Raw genomic sequence first — 18,486 nt, 5'->3', positions numbered from 1 at the left:
CATGAGAGTATTAATTGATCAACGAAGAGTCAACATTTAACTCCCGAACGAAGATTCGGTAGGAGTGCATTTGGGCTTACTGCCTAGCAATAGGTAGTTTAGGTTGTTTTGGCCATCTACATGTTCCCAGAGGTGAAGCTTGATCGGTATCAAGCTTCACCTCTGGGCACAAGTAGGCTTACAAATATGTTACACTCAGAGCATTTTGTGGAAGTTAACACATGTACTGCACATGGAATAACTGAAGATTTACACATGTACTGCACTTGTTGGGTACTTGTAGGTCAGTACACGTATTGCGCTTAGAAAGCTGTAGGTTATGTTGGGGCTGATCCCTAATTATCTCAGCCCAAACCGGGTCCACCACCTGAGGAACGATTGCATGTTTTGTATGTAAAGCAAAATTATTGTACAATCGTCCGGGGAGCAGGAAATGGTACTGCGTGACCAAACTAACCCAAGTGTCAACTGACCACATCATTTGATGCATTTGTATACATTCTTACAACAGTTAAAACACTCCCAGATACTTTATTACCACCTACCCCTCACACAGGATTAGACAATACATTTACAAAGAAATTCCATCTTTCTATGTTTTTCTTCCCTTCTCATTGGTCATCGACAATCTTTACTACCATCTTTAGATCATGTTCGAAGTCCACCGTTGCTGGGGATTGGTCGGTGGTAGATCGTGACATCATGACATAATAAAACATTCACATACAGATATATTTCATTACTAGCAACAACTGGCCAAAGGCCTTTTAACCTTAAGTGTGATTGCACATGGTCCGCACGGATATTTTAGCAACATGTGGAAAAGCTGAGCAAATAGGTTCTCTGAACTATGGATTACCATCTCATCCGCCCTAGTTTACTGGCTCCAATTAAGTAATTCTAATTTATGAGACTACCACTCCAGCATGTATAGCCTCTACTTTCACCCCGAGAAAACATTTCAACACCGGACACCATGGCCTCGGGCCTCATCTTTATTGGCGGCCCGATCAAATGGCCAAACCCCTCTACGCAACTTCAATGTAATGGGCAAGATTACATCTGTTCCTTGCAGAACTGTTAAGCCATAAACCACTGCATTCTGTTCGTAGGCTGACCTTCTACTGGATGACTAATTATTCCTCCGTCAACCCGCCAAGCCTGCAAAACCAGAACTTCCTAGTTATTTAAAATCCATCCTGCAACTGCTAGCCGCAAAGTCTGAATAAATTCACGAAACCCCACTACATGCAGATTTATATAAACGAACTCCTTTTATATGTTCCTCCGTGTGCATGTCTTAATTATTCCTTCTTTACCGTGGGATTTCAGGACAGGCCCCCTTCGCATTCGCATAAAACCCTGCTCCGTCTCCCAGTTTCTACATACTTCAGAGCATTTGTGTGCAACGTGTTCTCATGTTACTTTTGGCGGTTTTAACATTTTATCTTTCTACGCGTGCGTCAATCTAATATGCATCAGTTCTAAGCAAAAAGTAACACTAAGAGGAACATATCCCATCGATAATTAACTACATCCCAGACATATGAAATTGCAACATCGCGTCCAGTTCCCTGCACCCCCAGTCAATAATATGGCAGGCGCAACATGGGGCAGTGTGCGGTATTAGATTATTCTGGGAGTGGACATCTTGTGTTGCGCCTTATGTTAGCTCTCCCATTATGCTCGAAGATATATGCTTGCATTTCCTCCATTGCACTTATAGATACTTAATTTAGCCATTGTAATGCATAATGGTTAAACACAGGCATCATTGATATCGCAGGGAGCTTGAACAGACATTGCAGTCTCAGGAGTAACTATTTCAACTAACACTCACTTTTTCCACTCAGTGATATAGGGATCACAATATCCAGAGCGGACACTCTCCATACCTTTTTGCAGAAGCTGTTCACAGACATTCAACTAGCACTACACCAGCCTCTCTAAAGCATTCAACTGTTGCCAGACTCCCTCCAACCCAGGCACATCTGTCTTAAAAAAATCCCAGCTGAAAACCTTCCCAGATATTTGTCAGGGTCCTTGTCCTTAGTCAAACCCCACCCTTTCCTCTGGATTGTGATGTAACAAAATCTTGATAAGGTATTTTACACAAAGTTACCACACTGGGCTCCATGGGTCAGGCCTAACACAAAATGGCTGTATATCCCCTCTTTCAGACTTCTAGAGGCACAAGCCTGATATGTTGATGAGTGCACTACCACTGATCTTGTAAAAGGACTGGTCTGACATACCGAGCTTCAGCTGGACTGCACATACAATGACTGAAACCTAACCATCCCCTCCTGCCTTCCTGAGAGCAACTAACAGGGTGGGTTTTAGGCAACGTTTGCATGCAGTACCCTTTGGGACCACTACACACAACTAGGACTACATGTGTAAGCAAAACCAACCTTTGGTATAAGTCTGTACTACACAGTTTTGCGGTAGCGCTGCTGAGCAGTCAGGCTTAGCCTAAGAGGGAATGTGAGCTGTAAGGATGTTACACAGAGGTCTATAATTACAAGTATTCAAATAGACTTATATTCCAGGTTTCTTGGTAAAACACTTATTAATTTATTTCACAGTCAGTTATAAAACATTCACTAGAAGGCAGCAATGAATATTACACAAGAATATACTTCAGTACTTCACAATATCAGGTTCTGAGGCATTTATACTAATTTGAAGGAGGAGCCAAATGGCATTCAGAGCATTTGAAGTAGGAGCAAAAAGGCATAAGTTAATAAAACGAATATTACAGTTACTCTTAAACAGTGCAAATAGTTTGAGTTCCCCGGAGGACTTCATTCAATGCAATAGTTTAGGCCAACGTCAATGGGCATTAGTCTTGTATAGGATAAAGCAGTTCTGGAAGTGAAATGGAAAAGTCTTTGCCAAAGTGCTCAGCAGTAGTTCGTAAAAGAAAGATTCATATGTTGGGTCACAAGCTGACTAGGCCTGAAAGTTGCCAAAGTTTCAAGAACTTTCGCAGTGAGAGGTAAATTCTCTCGGTCGGGTTTTCACAGTACCTTACAATGTAGAAAAAGATGCAGCTGAAGACGTCTGTTCCTGGCACTTCGTGCAGATCTTACTGTTGCTGAGCCTCAGTCGTGGGGACAAGAGGGAGGACATCGGGGGACTCCTGCACTGCACAGGGACTGGTCAAAAAAGCTGGCAAAGGCAAATCTTCAATTTCGGTAGCTCTAGTCAAGCGCACAAACTGGTGTCCTTCTCCCTGGCTATTCGGTTTCCTGCAGCACTCTGAGGAAAATACAACCAGCTCCGAGAATGGTATCCAGGTGGCTTACGAGTTGATTGGTCCCACCAACTGAAAGGGAGAAGTCGTCCTTGAAGGGCTTCTCTGTCGAGATGAACTTGGCAATTCGGATCTGCAGCAGGGCTTCACCGGGCAAACCAACGGTCCAGGAGTTGCAGCAGCCACCCTCTTCCAGCTCGTCTTCAGTTCTTTCATTCCAGTGTTCGACTCTGCCTTCCAAGCTAAGAGACTTGCCTTTTAAACAGTTTTCTCCCATTAATTCCAGCCTAGCTGCCACTCACCCAGCAGGGTGGCTGTCCTTGCCGGACAGTCACAAGCCAATCACGGCAGAGTGCATTTGGGTCTCCTAGGAGACTAAGCACAGGGAGTTTCAGGCACCTCCCTCACTTCCTGCCCACCCCAGACACTCGGGAGCCAGAGGCGGTCTTCAGCCCTGAAGCCCACCAAAGGCATAGGAACAAAGAGACCAAACCTGGTTTGGCGCGCAGAGACAAATTCTAGAAGGACCTTTCCAAAAAGAAATGGCGAAAAAAGAAGACCAGGACCCGTTTAAACAAAGGAGGCTCAGACGCCATCTCGAAAAACATGGATCCCGCAATTTATCGCTACTGGTGTTCGCGGTCGGGAAAAGTCATGGTAGTTCGTTGTAAAACCACTGCCACCAGCCATTTCAAGAAGAAAGGGTAGCATTTGACTGCTACATCATTTTCTAGACATAGGGAATACTAAGTAGGAATTTCAAAAGACTAGTAAAGTCAATTTCACTTTACTTTCTCTGGGAAACAGTACTTTATCCCAGAGAAGGTATGTAAACATTGGGACAGCCTAAAAGGCTTCCGTGTGTCACTGCACTGAGGGTGCTGTGTGACACAAATGACAAGATGATGCCTATGGAGTTGTCTAAAACTCCATAATCAAAGAACACAAGAGTAAAACACACATCAAAATACATGGGAGAGTGGGAAAAAAGGCTCACACTCTACGAGTAAAAAAAAAGCAAGTCCTCAAAATATAGCAAAGTTGCTGGGGGTCTCTAAGGTGAAGGGAATTAGCACATTTATGAGAATTCTTCCCAACAGCGGGCTGTTTTTGTTTCTTTTCCCTGCTCTCCAGTTTCACTGCCCCACTTAACACAATGCATCATTTAGACCTTGAAGATCGCAATGTGTTGGGGGAGTTGAACATCCAATACATACGTTCTGGAGCAAAACTACAAATCAGGTGCAGACAGACATGGATAACAGGGTATCTGCAGGAGAAGCTATGCAAGCTGTAATGCTTTGATGTTTTTCAAATGCTTCATTTCATCTCTGCCTGAGGAAGTGGAGACATTCCACGAAAGCTTGCAAATATGCAAAATAAATGGACTTGGTTAGCCCAATTAAGGTATTGACTTGTTTTCTTCTGGATCAACATTCTATTCAACCATTGGCCAACATGGTACAAGCAAACCATGCTTTAATTTAAGGCATAAAATGCTGTTTCCTACAAGCAAAAAAATAAAGTGCATCTGCAACTCTGCGTTAAGAGTGTGTATACTGCAACAGCACCGTATATTGCATATAAGTGACATAAAAGCCATGAACCTCGCTAAAGTTAAGCAGAACAGATTATTTTATCCGACTGATGGGTGTAAACTTGGTTTAGTAAATTAACCTCAGGTGTGTTAAAGACAAACTTACCATTTCTTCCTTCGAATCAAGCAACATGTGATTGCAATAATGACAAGTACCCCAAGAACACTGGCCAGGACAACTGAGATGACAACACCTTAAAGAACAAAATAAAGAAATATAATCAATTTCTCTGAAGTTTGTGCGTGAAAAAAGATAATTCATACTTCGTAACAAAATTAATATGCACACATAGTTCGCTCTATATGAAGACTGAGAAATGGATCATACTGCTGCTTCACTGTTACATAGTAGTGTCCACCTGTCTGTTAGAATTACATGCACAGAACAAAGCTTGCAAAGTATATTAGAGCAGATTTTAATGACACTGTGAACAATCTTACTTTCAATGACTGTTAAGTTTTTGTGTATGAGCAAGCAAATAGGTTATTGACGTCACGTGATATTTAACAGTGTTTGAGCCGAAAATGATTGACTAATACACATTCTGATCCCAACACTGAACCAGGCTTTCCGACTGATGAAACTAGCCATGAGGCCGTGCTCCACCTTTCGACCTAAGCTATGTAGAAAGCTAGAGTAAATGCAGTACAGTTACACCCTGTTGGACCTAGGCTGCCAGGCCTAAAGCCTGCAAAAGGAGAAATTACTTACAGGTAATTTCTATCTATTGATTATTCTCCTGCAGATTCCTCATCAGATAGCTATCCCTTGCAGTGTTAGCTGGCCGGAAAACATTTAGACAGGGGGCGTAGTGCACCTTGGCCCGACCGTCGATCCTTCTTGACTTGATGCGGCAGTCGTCGACTCCGGAAGGGACGTTGGTTGTCATACATATACTACGTCACTACATGCCCGTGCTCTCACCCCCACCCCCCAGACCGCCGCAAGCTCAGCTGTTCTGCTTTGGAGGAATATTGCAGAACTAGCAGAAATGGCCACAACTCTCAAAAACAAATTTAACACAAGCTTTTTTTAGAATGAGAAACAGGAGTGCAACACTTGCAGAAGGTCACAAACACGTAAGAAAAGCTTATGCTTAGAAGCCCAAAAAGAAACAGTTCATCTCCTCTTTTCTCGAGAAAAGAGGAGACATCAATGAGTAGAGGCACTTTCATAGTGGGGCAGGATGTTAGGGTAATGATGAATATGCGGGAAAAGAATCCATAGAAAGAACATTACCTGTAAGCAATTTCTCCTTTAATGCACTGCATTCTCCCACAGATTCCACATCAGATAGACTACCAAAGCAGTATGAAGTCTGGAGGCAGGATGAAAGTCCCTAAACCAGGAAACTCTGTAGCACCGCTCTTCCAAAGCGGGCATCAGCTCCATGCAATACGTCCAAACAGTCATGTTTAATGAAGGTGTGCAAAGAGGACCATCTTGCTGCCCAGCAGATATCTCCAACCGGTACAGACCTGTGAAGTGCTGAAGAGGCTGCTACACCCCTAGTTGAGTGAGCCCTGATGCCTGGTGGAAGCGCTTTCCCTGCATGTTGGGAACACGCTATACAGAGTGTAATCCACCTCGATATGGTCTGCTTGGAAACAGCCAAACCTGTTCTTGACAAGGAAAAAAACTGCAAACAGCTGGCAAGCTCTCCTGAACTCCACTGTCCTTGCACAAGAAACTAAGGGCCCTCTTAAGGTCCAACCTGTGGAGCCTCTCCTCTTCCTTGGAAGGGTGAGGAGGAGGGCAGAAAACAGGTAAGACTATGTCCTGGGAGATGTGGAATTCTTACACAACCTTAGGCAAAAACTCTGTCTGCACCTTCAGCGATACCTTTCCTTAGAAAACAGAGAAACGGAGGCCTGCATAATGAGGCCTGTAGCTCGCTGACCCTTCTGGCAGATGCGATTGCTACTAGAAAAGCAGTGTTTAATGTCAGCAATCTAATTGGGCAAGAATCTAAAGGCTCAAACGGAGCCGCCATGAGGAAAGTGAGAACCAAGTTAAGGGCCCAGTCTGGAACAACAAAAGGTACAAGCGGAAACCTATTCAGAAGGCCCTCAGGAATTAGGCCATAACCGTGATCGTAAAGAAGGAGCCTTGATCCAGGGACCTTTTGAAAACTGACAAATCCACCAAGTACCCTTTCACTGTTGCAACCTGAAGGCCCGATGAGGCCAGTGACAGAAGGAACTCCATCACTGTAGTGGTGGGGCAAGAGATGTGGTCTATCTCGCGTTCCCTGCACCACGCCACAAATATTCTCCATCTGCACACGCACAGCAATCTTGCTGATGGTCTGCATGCAGCCAGCGTTACCTCAAGCAACTCCTTTGAGAGGTCCGAGCCATCATACCTCATCCTCTCAATAGCCACGCACGTAGATTCAAGGACTCCGAGTTTGGAGTGCAACACCCGACCTTCCGACTGAATAGGAGCTCCGGCCGATGAGGCAGCTGGAGAGATGGACAAATGGCCAAGTCTAGGAGTTCTGAGTACTGCGTTCTCCTCGTCCAAACCGGGGCAATCAAGATCATGGTTGCTTGGAATCGCCTTGATCCCCAAGAACCCACGGGATGACAGGGATGGAGGTGAATGCATAGTGGAGGTTGGAGTCCCACTCCACTAGGAACACATCTCCAAGCAGGTTGTAGGTGAAAGGGTCGACTGCAATTGATTCGAATACAATACTTTCGAGTCAAAAGGACAGAGAAAAAAAAAAAAAAAAAAAATCGAACGTTTTTTTGTGTAAAAAATAAAAATACATTTAAAAAAAGGCATTTGACCTTTTTTTCCAGTCGTTTTGTTTTGAATCTATTGTAATTCGAAACAATGTATTCGACCCTTTGACTGGACACCCCCCAAGCACTTCTCTCACCGGGAACTCCCTCGAATAGATCTGCTTGCACTTCCTGTTGGATTCCGTGGCAAACCGATCCACTGCTGGGGTACCTCACTGATCAAAGATCTCCTTGAGAACTTCCTGGCACACCTCCCACTTGTGTGAGACCGTGCTCTGGGCGTCTGCCAACCCGTTCTCCGTCCCTGTCAGATGGACTGCCGAGACACAGATCTGGCTCTCCAACACCCTTAACCACAGCTGAATTGCCACTCTGCAAAGGGAGAGAGATCTTACACCTACTTGCTTATTCAAGTAGAGCATGGCCATCAGGACATGCTTACCTTTGAGAGAGGGTGCAAAAGCTTTCAGGGCTAGCCTGATCGCTCGCAGCTCCAGTCTCTTGATATGCCACTGGCTCTCCATTTTGGAACAAAGGCTGCTCACCTGCAGATCATTGCAGTGAGCTTCCCGGCCTTTCAGAGATGTATCCGTGACCACCCTGACTGGGGCCAAGGATGCCAGAGAGGTTCACCCGCCATCATGTTGTGTCTACTGGCCCACCAAGTGAGATCATTGGCCACCAACCCAGAAACCTTGAGAACATCCTTCAGGGTGCCAAGATACTGGGACCACTGATCCCTCAGTAGCCACTGCAGAGATCGCATGTGCAACCTGACCTATGGGGAATAGAAAAATGCAGGAAGCCATGAGGCTTAAGAGGCGGAGGAAAGTAGCCCCCGGCAAGCTCACACGACTTTGGAATAGCTCGTCCATCTGTCGTACACTGATCACTATCCTCAGGGGGGGGGGGAGCCTTCCCCTCCAGTGTGTCCTTGACTGCTCCGATTAACTGGAGCTTGTGTTAGTGTTGCATGAGACTTCTGAAGATTTAGAGAGAAGCCCTGCTTGTGCAGCAGCAAACAGGTGTCTTTGAGGTGAGATGAAAACCTAATTCAACGACTTTCCCCAGATCAGCCAGCCGTCCAGGTATGGGAACACATTAACGCCGGATCTCTGGAGATGCACTGCTACTACTGCCATAAGCTTGGTGAAGACCCATGGAGGGGAGGTCAACAATTTGACATGACTACACTAGGACTGCATTATTATTCGATGGTCGAAGCTTGCTCCCATCCTTAGATTTAGGTTAAGATGGGAGTTTATCTCACCCTTGTGAAAGTTCAATAAACACCCTTGAACTGTGGTCACTTGTGTCCGTCTTACTGTTGATACCATACCTTCCTTACATGTGGTGTCAGGGGTGGGATGTGACTCAATTGAAACAAATTGGGGAAAACTACAATTCCAGAAGCTTAGTCATAGAGGCTCCAAACTCTGTGGCCACAAAGAATCGATGGGCTTTGATATTTGTAACAGTACAGAGGCTTCTATCCCTCATCGGAAAAGAGGAATGATTCCCACAGACTTAGTTTTGATACCCACTCCTGGGTGTTATAAGATTGGCCCCAAAATCTCGCCTGGCAGTACAGTATAGACGCTCTAGCAGGCGTCATCAATCCCAATTTCCAGGGAGACAAAGGTTCTCTTACAGAACCATGGCGAGATCCCTTTTGAAGTACATCGTGGAGACAAAATTGCCCAAGGGATTCTTGAAAAAGCTCCATTTCCCCATTTTAGAAAAAGTGAACCCAAAATAATTGAGAGGTACTTTAGGCTTTGGGGAAGCTGATGAACCATTGAGCACTAATGAGAAGAAGGGAGAAGAGCTTACCATCTATCCCAACTTAGCCTTTGCCCAACGAAATGACTCAGCCCTCGCTGTGGTTTTTTTTTTTACAAGCAATTCCCAAAGGAAAGGGTGTAGAGAAGGGAAGCCCTTTCTTCTTATGAAGCAAGGCTTGCTATATAGAAAAGAGACATCCACAGAAGGACTGAGTAAAACCCAGTTAGTAATCCCCAAAACCCATCAAAATATTGTGCTCGAGATTGCACACTCCCATCTCACCGGAGGTGATTTAGGACCATCCAAAACCCAGGCACACATTAGCAGGATGTTTTACTGGCCAGGTATCAAGGCGGATATAAAAACCTTTATTCAGACATGTGAAATATGTCAGAAAACCAGTACTCCCATCCCATTGCCTGCCCCTCTGAATCCTTTGCCAATCATAGAAGTCCCTTTTTTCAAGAAGTGGGACGGACATCATTGGACCTTTAGAAACATCTAGACCGGGCAACCAATATATACTCGTAATTGTCGACTACACAACCAGATAGCCCGAGGCATTCCCTTTGCGGAACACAACCACTCAGTAAATTCTGAAGCGCCTCCTACTGTATTTTTCCAGGGTTGGCTTTCCTAAGGAAATCCTAGTGGATCAAGGCTCAAATTTAACAAGCAAGCTCATGGGAGAAGTCAAGGAACTACTCCATATCACCACCTTACGTACTTCAGTGTACCATCCCCAAACAGATGTTTGGTAGAGATATTCAATAAAAAGTAGGACCCTCTGGGCACTGTTTGCAATGAGAAAAAACCCTCACGCCTCTACTGAATTCTCTCCTTTTGAATTACTTTATGGTAGAGTACCTAGAGATGTCCTGGACATGCTCCAGAAGACCTAGGAAGTATGAGAAGAGGCACCCATTCCCCTTTTCGCAGACGGCAAGAGCATAATCTTGTTTATACTCTCATGGAAAAGGCCCAAATCCAGCAGAAAGGTGAGCTTAAGATAGTTTTTCCTAGGACAAAAAGTATTGGCCCTCTTGCCTACCTTGGGAAACAAGCTTGTCTCTAAATGGCATGGGCCATATGATATACTGCAACAAACAGGAACCTTTACTTATAAGGTAGCCCAACCTGACAGGAAATAGAAGGTCAATCTATTTAATGTAAATCTCTTAAAAGAGTGGAAGGAAAAACCGTCTGCCACCAATGCCACAATACTATCCCATTTGGTGCCTGAAGAGGTAGACGACTATATATTAATTCCTCAAGAGCCATCTAGTCAAGAACATTTAAAAGATTGAATTCTCATTTCCCAATGTACTCTCTGAGAAACCAGGTAGAGTGAAAGGCACCCATTACTAAATTAGAACACCTAAGGGAAAAGTGGTTCATCTGAAACCATACAGACTCCCGGAAGCCCTCAAACAGATAGTGGCGGAGGAAGTGAATAAAATATTAAGAGCACATATTATCGAACCCTCTTCCAGCCCATGGTCCTCCCCTATCATATTGGTCACCAAACCTGATCATTCCTTGAGGTTTTGCATAGATTTCTGCTAAGTTACTGCCATCTCGGACTTGGATGCTTATCTCATGCCATGCATCGATGACCTAATTGATAACGCCACCTCTCTACCAACCCTAGCCTTAACAAAAGGCTACTGGCAGGTCCCAGTCTATGAACCTGATAAGGAAAGGACAGCTTTCACGACACCCATAGGACTGTTTCAGTTCAAAGTCTTCCCTTTTGGCTTACACTGGGCTCAATTCACTTTTCAACGGCTTATGGACCAAATATTATAGCCATATTCCGATTTTTGTGGAGCTTATATTGACAATATTTTCATTTATAGCACAACTTGGGAAGACCACCGTTTCCATCTTTTTACCATTATGAGAGCTCTCTGAGTGTCATGAACCATCGGATGCGTCCTTTCTGGACTTCATGGTTCCTGACCCATAGGAGACTGAACTCAGCAGTACTCCCAACATGGCCGCCGAACGCGGAATGCTGTTTGTCAGTCTCCGCGTTGTACACTCTACAAAGCAGACATACCACTGCAGCCCTGCACTTCTCAATGCTACCGCTTGCAGTAGCCAGACGTGTACTGCCGTGGTGCGTACAGCGAATTCCTCTGTTTCCTGGTTCCCTAATTTCCTCCTCCTTCATCCTTCCCCTTCTTGTCCTCAGTTTGCTTTACTGGATCTTTTTCGCACTCGCTTTCCGAGTGCACTCCTCGCCACTTCCTGGACTTTTCCCGGACATTCTGAACGCTCCCTGGAGATGGGACGCTGAACGCATGCTGGAACCTGAGGACCCACGCACAGGGTTATACAAGACCCGAACTGTGCGAAAGAAGACTACATCGAAGAACTCCAAAAAACAACACAGACAGGTGAGAAAGGCAGAAACCTGTGACAGATTGAGACGCCAACAAACTGATACAAATACGGACATGGAGGCGACAGTTCAAGATCTCACGCGCGGCATGCAAGAGTTAACAACAGAAGTTCAGACTCTTAAAGCCGAGAATGCTGCATTAAAACAACTAGTCCCGTCACGCGATTCTGCGACCAAGGAAAGTGCATTGCTGGGCGGAGTGGTGGATAAATATGATGGCTCATCAAAGAACCTTTGTGGCTTCCTCGATTCGTGTTTAGTACACTTTACCTTTAAGCCCTACTACTTCTCCACCCCAAGGGCAAAGGTGGGCTTTATGATTTCGCATCTTTCCGGGAATGCATTAACTTGGGCTATGCCCTTAGTTAATTCAGGTGATGCCCTCCTGGATGACTATGATGGTTTCGTACGGGCTCTAAAGACCATGGTTGACCGCCCAGAACAGGTTTACAGTGCCCAAGAATGGTTATTGGATTTCCAACAAGGATCCCAGAATATGCTTACCTATGTAACACGCTTTAAGCAACTGACCAAGGAAGCAGATTGGTCCTCGGAGCCTGTTTTACCCTTTTTCTAAGGGGGCTGAATGAAGAGATAAAAGACGAGCTAGCCATGGTGGCTCACCCAGGTTCCTTCCAGGCTCTCATGGACCTCTCTATACAAATAGACTTTCGTATCCAGGAAAGGAAGGCGGAAAAGAAGAAGGCTAAAATGCCCTACCAAAAGACCTCTACAGAGCCTTCCTCTAGACCTGAGCCTGCTCCTGCCCCGACCACAGACCCAGAACCCATGCAACTAGGGGCCTTCGCGGACCCATCTCTCCGCAAGAAAGGATGAGACGGATTTACACCGGGCTACTGTGCCTCTGATAAACACCTTGTGAGAGAATGTCCTTTAGCCCCTCCACGGCGTTCGGGAAATGCCAGCTCCCGATCCTAGATGGAGCACAGCTTCGGGAGATAGATGTTTGCTCCACATCTATTCCATCATTGAACTCTCCTGGACAAAACAACCTTGTGATCCTGCAGGCCTTTCTATCGCCGTCCAAGAAAGAAGCTTATCCCATTCTGGCATTAGTGGATTGTGGGGCCATGGGGATATTTATAGATCATGATTGGGTCACTACCCATCACATTCCATATGAAACACGAGACATCATGCAACCTGTAGAGGCCATCGATGGAAGACCTCTTTCTTCAGGACCCATAACCCTGAAAACCAAAGAGATCCTGCTCTCGATAAACCACCATCAAGAGAGGATCAAATTTGACATAATAAAATCTGCCCATTATCCAATGGTATTGGGTATGCCCTGGTTACAGAAGCACAACCCCTACATCAAATGGGCGGCAGGATCCTTGTTTCTTGGTTCAGAACACTATGTCTCACTGTCTACCCCTGGATTCCTCGTCAAGGTCCTCTGAAGGTACGCTAACAGAACAGCAAGGCCCATTCACGGTCTCAGATATTATCCAGGTTCCCAGGGCCTATCAGGATTACACTGATGTGTTTTCAACTGCCATAGTTCAGGCCCTACCCCCTCACAGACCTGAAGACTGCGCTATTGATATTGAACCCTCAGCAGCGATTCCCTTTGGAAGGATGTTCATTCTATCAGAACCAGAGAAAAGAGCCCTCTGAGATTACTTGGATACCAACCTGGAAAATGGCACTATACGACCATCCAAATACCCGGCGGGAGCTTCGTTGTTTTTTGTTCCCTAGAAAGATACCAAGGAGCTTAGGCCTTGCCTAGATTATCGTGGTCTTAATCAATGCACCCTCAAAGACCGCTACCCATTGCCCTTAATCTCGGATATCCTGGAAGCGGTGAGAGGAGCTGTAGTCTTCACGAAATTGGATCTCAGAGGTGCCTACCATCTGATCCGTATAAAGGAGGGTGACGAATGGAAAACAGCCTTTAGAACACCCTTTGGTCACTTGGAATACCTGGTTATGCCCTTCGGACTCGCCAATGCCCCAGTGGTCTTCCAACATTTTATGAACTGGGTGTTCTCTGATATGCTGTTCCTCTTCGTCATAGTCTACCTGGACGATATACTGATATACTCCAAGGACCATCTGAAGCATGAAGAACATGTTAAGGCGGTTTTACGGCGTCTACGTGAACATAAGCTCCTGGCTAAACCCGAGAAATGTCTTTTCCATGTGTCTACTGTTCACTATCTCAGGTTTGTCCTTAGCCCAGAAGGAATTGAAATGGACCCCTCCAAAGTAGACACCATTCTATCCTGGCCTGTTCCAACTACTGTGAAACAGATTAAATGCTTCCTGGGGCTTGCCAACTTCTACTGAAAATTCATACCTTCCTTTTCGGAGATAGTACAACCGATCATTACATTGTTGAAGAAGGATACTCCCTTTCTCTGGACAGCAGTCCAAGATGAAGCGTTTCAACGATTGAAGTCGCAGTTTACACAAGCCCCCATCTTGGCTCAACCTGACATTGATCGACCCTTCCTAGTGGAAACAGACGCCTCCAACTACGCCATCGGAGCAGTCCTAAAACAGGAATTCAATGACAAATTAGAACACCCCATCGCTTATCTTTCACGGACCCTGACTCCTAGCGAAACACACTATTCTGTTCTGGAAAAGGAACAATTAGCCATCCGTCAAGCCTTCACAGAGTGGCGATATCTACTCCTGGGAGCGAAACATCCTGTTCAGGTCCGCACGGACCATCGGAATCTTCAAGTTCTACCATCCCTGGAATGTAGGAATAGTCATCAAGCCCGTTGGGCCTTCTTCTTTGCCCAGTACCAGTTCCCAATCCATCATGTTCCTGGAACACACAATATAATTGCTGACGCCTTATCCCGACGTCCCTACTATGAAACTCTTGAAGACCGATCCTTCCCAAAGATGTTTCCCCACACAATATTTGTTGCCCAAGCAATCAGTCTCCTGGAAGACATTCAGATTCAAACCCAGTCCTCTGGGATCTGAAAGGAGTTTACTGGGAAGAATTGATGGAATCTCAAAACAAAGGACGGATATTTGTTCAAGGACAATGGCCTGGTCATCCCCACGCAGAGATTGCGACAAATAATTACAAGCCTCTGTCATGACACCCTTCATTCAGGACACCGTGGCATCACCAACACACTCTGTTTAATACAAAGACAGTTTTGGTGGCCGAAGATGAAAGTTGACGTCCAGCAGTACATCCAAGCCTGTGCAGTCTGCACTCAAAACAACAATGATAACAAGAAACCGGCGTGTCTCCTACTCCAACCAGCGCTGCCAACAAGATCTTGGGAATTCATCGCTACAGACTTTATTGTGGAATTACCACCTTCCAGGGGATACACAACTATCATGGTTATCATTGATTTATTCACTCACATGGCTCATTGTACACCCTTATATAAACTACCAGCTTCCTCTGAACTTGCTGGAATCTTCCTGGAACACACATTCCGACTTCAAGGACTACCTTCCAAGATCATATCAGACAGAGGACCTCAGTACATATCTCAGTTTTGGAAACACTTATGTCGTATACTAGGAATCCAACGTGCCCTCTCCTCAGGTCATCATCCACAGACCAACAGAGCCACTGAACGTGTGAACCAAACCCTCAAGCAGTATCTTCACTGTTTCACCACCAAGGTCCAGGACGATTGGTCGTTCTTAATACCTGTGGCTGAATTTGCCTACAACAATTCGGATCACTCGGCTGTCAAAACCAGCCCCTTCTTCTGCAGCCAAGGATTCCAACCTTCGGTTCTACCATCCATTCTCCCACATCCTACACCATTTCCTACAGTCGACTCCTGGATTGAAAACCTCATGAACGTACACAAGGAAGCCAAAGAACACCTCGTAAGGGCCCGAACAAACACCAAACACTATGCAGATTCCAAAAGAAGACCAGGGCCTTAATACGCAGTCGGTGATAAGGTCTGGCTATCCTCGAAACTACTGCCTTGACACTTGCAACCAAATAAGTTGGTGCCCCGGTACTATGGCCCTTTTTCCATAAAGGAAATCATTAACCCAGTGGCCTTCCGACGCAAACTACCAGAATCCTGGAAGAGAATCCACCCAGTTTTTCACACTTCTCTGTTGAAACCATATGTCCAGTCCTCCTGGACGACCCCTGTGGTTGTCAATGATCAGTTAGAATACCAAGTGTCCAGAATATGTGACTCCGGGTACAGACGTGGTCAGCTACAGTATCTGTTTGAGTGGAAAGGGTAACCTCCCAGTGAACGCACCTGGGAACCAGTCTCAAACATAAATGCCCCCAGACTACTCCGAAGGTACCACCTTATACACCCGGGCAAACCTAGAGGAACTGGCTTTCAGAGGAGGCATTCTGTCATGAACCATCGGACGCGTCCTTTCTGGACTTCATGGTCCCTGACCCATAGGGGACTGAACTCAGCAGTACTCCCAACAAGGCCGCCCAACGCGGAACGCTGTTTGTCAGTCTCCGCGTTGTATGCTCTACAAAGCAGACATGCCCCCGCGGCCCTGCACGTCTCAACGCTACTGCTTGCAGTAGCCAGACGTGTGCTGCCGTAGTTCGTACAGAAAATTCCTCTGTTTCCTGGTCCCCGGTTCCCTAATTTTCCTCCTCCTTCATCCTTCCCCTTCTTGTCCTCAGTTTGCTTTCCCGGATCTTCTTTGCACTCGCTTTCCGAGTGCGCTCCTCGCCATTTCTTGGACTTTTCCCGCACATTCTGAATGCTCCCTGGAGACGGGATGCTGAATGCACGCTGGAACCCGAGGACCCACGGACAGGGTTATACAAGACCCGAACTGTGCGAAAGAAGACTTCACCGAAGAACTCAAACAAAAAACACAGACAGGGGAGAAGGGGGGAAACCTGCGACACCGAGAAGCTGGCCTAACTGCCAATCCATCCAAATGCAGACTGGCCCAATCCGCCGTGAAATACCTCGGCTTCTTTGTAGGGAATAGGAGTGTGCAACCTCAACGCAAGAAGGTGAAAGCTGTACTATATACCCCTACACCCGATACTAAAAGAGATCTCAGAGCATTTCTAGGGTTCATCAGTTATTACCATAGGTTTATCCCAGACTTCTCAGACAGAAACTAAAGAACGCAGAGCCCCAGAAAATGCCTTGGACCGACGAGGATGATATGTTACAACAACCTAAAACAAACCCTGTGCCAGAACCCGTTCCTAAAAGGTATTCCATTTCTCACAAGAATTTGTACTGCATACTGCAGACAGACGCCTCCCTTACATGTCTAGGAGCAGTCTTATAACAAATTTGTGACAAATTGGAACATCCCATCTTGTTTACAAGTCACAAACTGTTCCCATGTGAAAGAAATTACTCTGTGCTGGAATTAGAGGCCCCTGTTATCAAGTGGGCCATTATTCATCTTAGATACTACCTCCTAGGAAGAAACACTGACAATGATCTGCTCATTTGGATTAGCCAACGAAAAGACTCTGCTCGAGTCTTGCAATGGTTCTTAGACCTGCAACCCTACTGTTTCACTGTCGAGCACTGAAGAGGTAAAGGCCAAGGGAACATAGATTTCCTCTCTTGGTTTTCCAGTGAAACAGATGTGGCTACTTCGCATAGGGGGAAGTGTTTGTGAGAAACCTGAAGGTGTCGCAACTGCTAGTCTCAGGGGATCTGCCATCTAGGTGGCCAGGACACGGCATCGCTTTTGTATCCAGTTCCTGTGGGTGGACCGGTGCATGAGGATCACCTGCATGAGGTGTCCTCAGGGAGTGGAAGTGGGACACCAGATGGTTAGACGCGGTATCCTCCAACACCTTTTACCCCTCCTGCCAGGTTGGATATTTAGGAACGCACGCCCCCCCCGCCCTTTTCCAGACATGGACAACGGACTAACACCAGAGCCATATACCTGACATGTCCCAACACCATGGACAGGCAATGTCAGACAATTACAGATTATTGCACACACCTGACTTCCATCACACTTCCCCACACAGATAAAAGGCGGAGCTCGAAAACACCCTCAGCGAGGCAACCCACACGAGGAAACAGCAGTTCCAAGATGGCAGTTTAATACAAGGAGAAAGATGGTGAGACCAGAGAGAGTGGCAAGGAGGGAAGTACCCGTGACCTCTAAAGACTGTTACTTTCATGAGCCTTGGACAGTAAGAAACCGAAGACAAGGAACTAAGGCTGATCAAACCTGCACCATGTGTCGGAGGTACCCAGGGATCTCCTGCGTCGATAACCAATGCAGGGAGGAGTGATTGCCGCCGTGGTACTGTCCTTGGCTCCAACCAGTGGAGTAACTTTGCTGAAAATGTTGGGGGGGGGACAGGGGTGTGGTGGTGGGAGGGAGGGTGCTGGCTCTTAGGGATCGTTTTGGCCAAATTGTTTGACACAATTTGGTTGAATGATCGATTTGACTAAATTTGGTCACCACGATTAGTTTGAAGCCGAAGATACCGAACATAAAGAGCTGGGGTTACGGGGGTGTCCCCCACTTCCTCAGCATTGGTGGCAGGGGACCCAACAAAAAAATAATAAGAAAAAGGGACCCTGCAACGTCAGATCCGACCTGCGTTAGATGGATTGATTGGACGCTGCAGGGTACAGGAGAGTGGCGGATGGAGAAAAGTTAAGTAGCAGGGTTTATGGTTGTACTTGCAGTTTGGGGGGACATGGGTATGTTTTTTTTGTACCGAGGTAAAAA

The 18,486-nt window shown here is 46.0% G+C and overlaps 1 protein-coding gene across 1 annotated transcript in view; it reads right to left on the bottom strand.

The window, feature by feature from the left end:
• CA12 (carbonic anhydrase 12) overlaps positions 1-18,486 on the bottom strand; it is a 1,353,512-nt gene that overhangs the window by 134,096 nt on the left and 1,200,930 nt on the right. The window contains exon 9 of the mRNA XM_069624464.1: positions 4,963-5,050. Within this exon, the coding sequence (XP_069480565.1) occupies positions 4,963-5,050 (88 nt within the window). The remainder of the gene's footprint in view (positions 1-4,962; positions 5,051-18,486) is intronic.

The sequence above is a fragment of the Ambystoma mexicanum genome, chromosome 11 (genome assembly GCF_040938575.1).
Source record: "Ambystoma mexicanum isolate Mex_15411 chromosome 11, UKY_AmexF1_1, whole genome shotgun sequence".
In the NCBI taxonomy this organism is placed as follows: Eukaryota; Metazoa; Chordata; class Amphibia; order Caudata; family Ambystomatidae; genus Ambystoma; species Ambystoma mexicanum.
The sequence above is the reverse complement of the archived record's forward strand: the minus strand, read 5'-3'. Positions and strand labels throughout refer to the sequence as shown.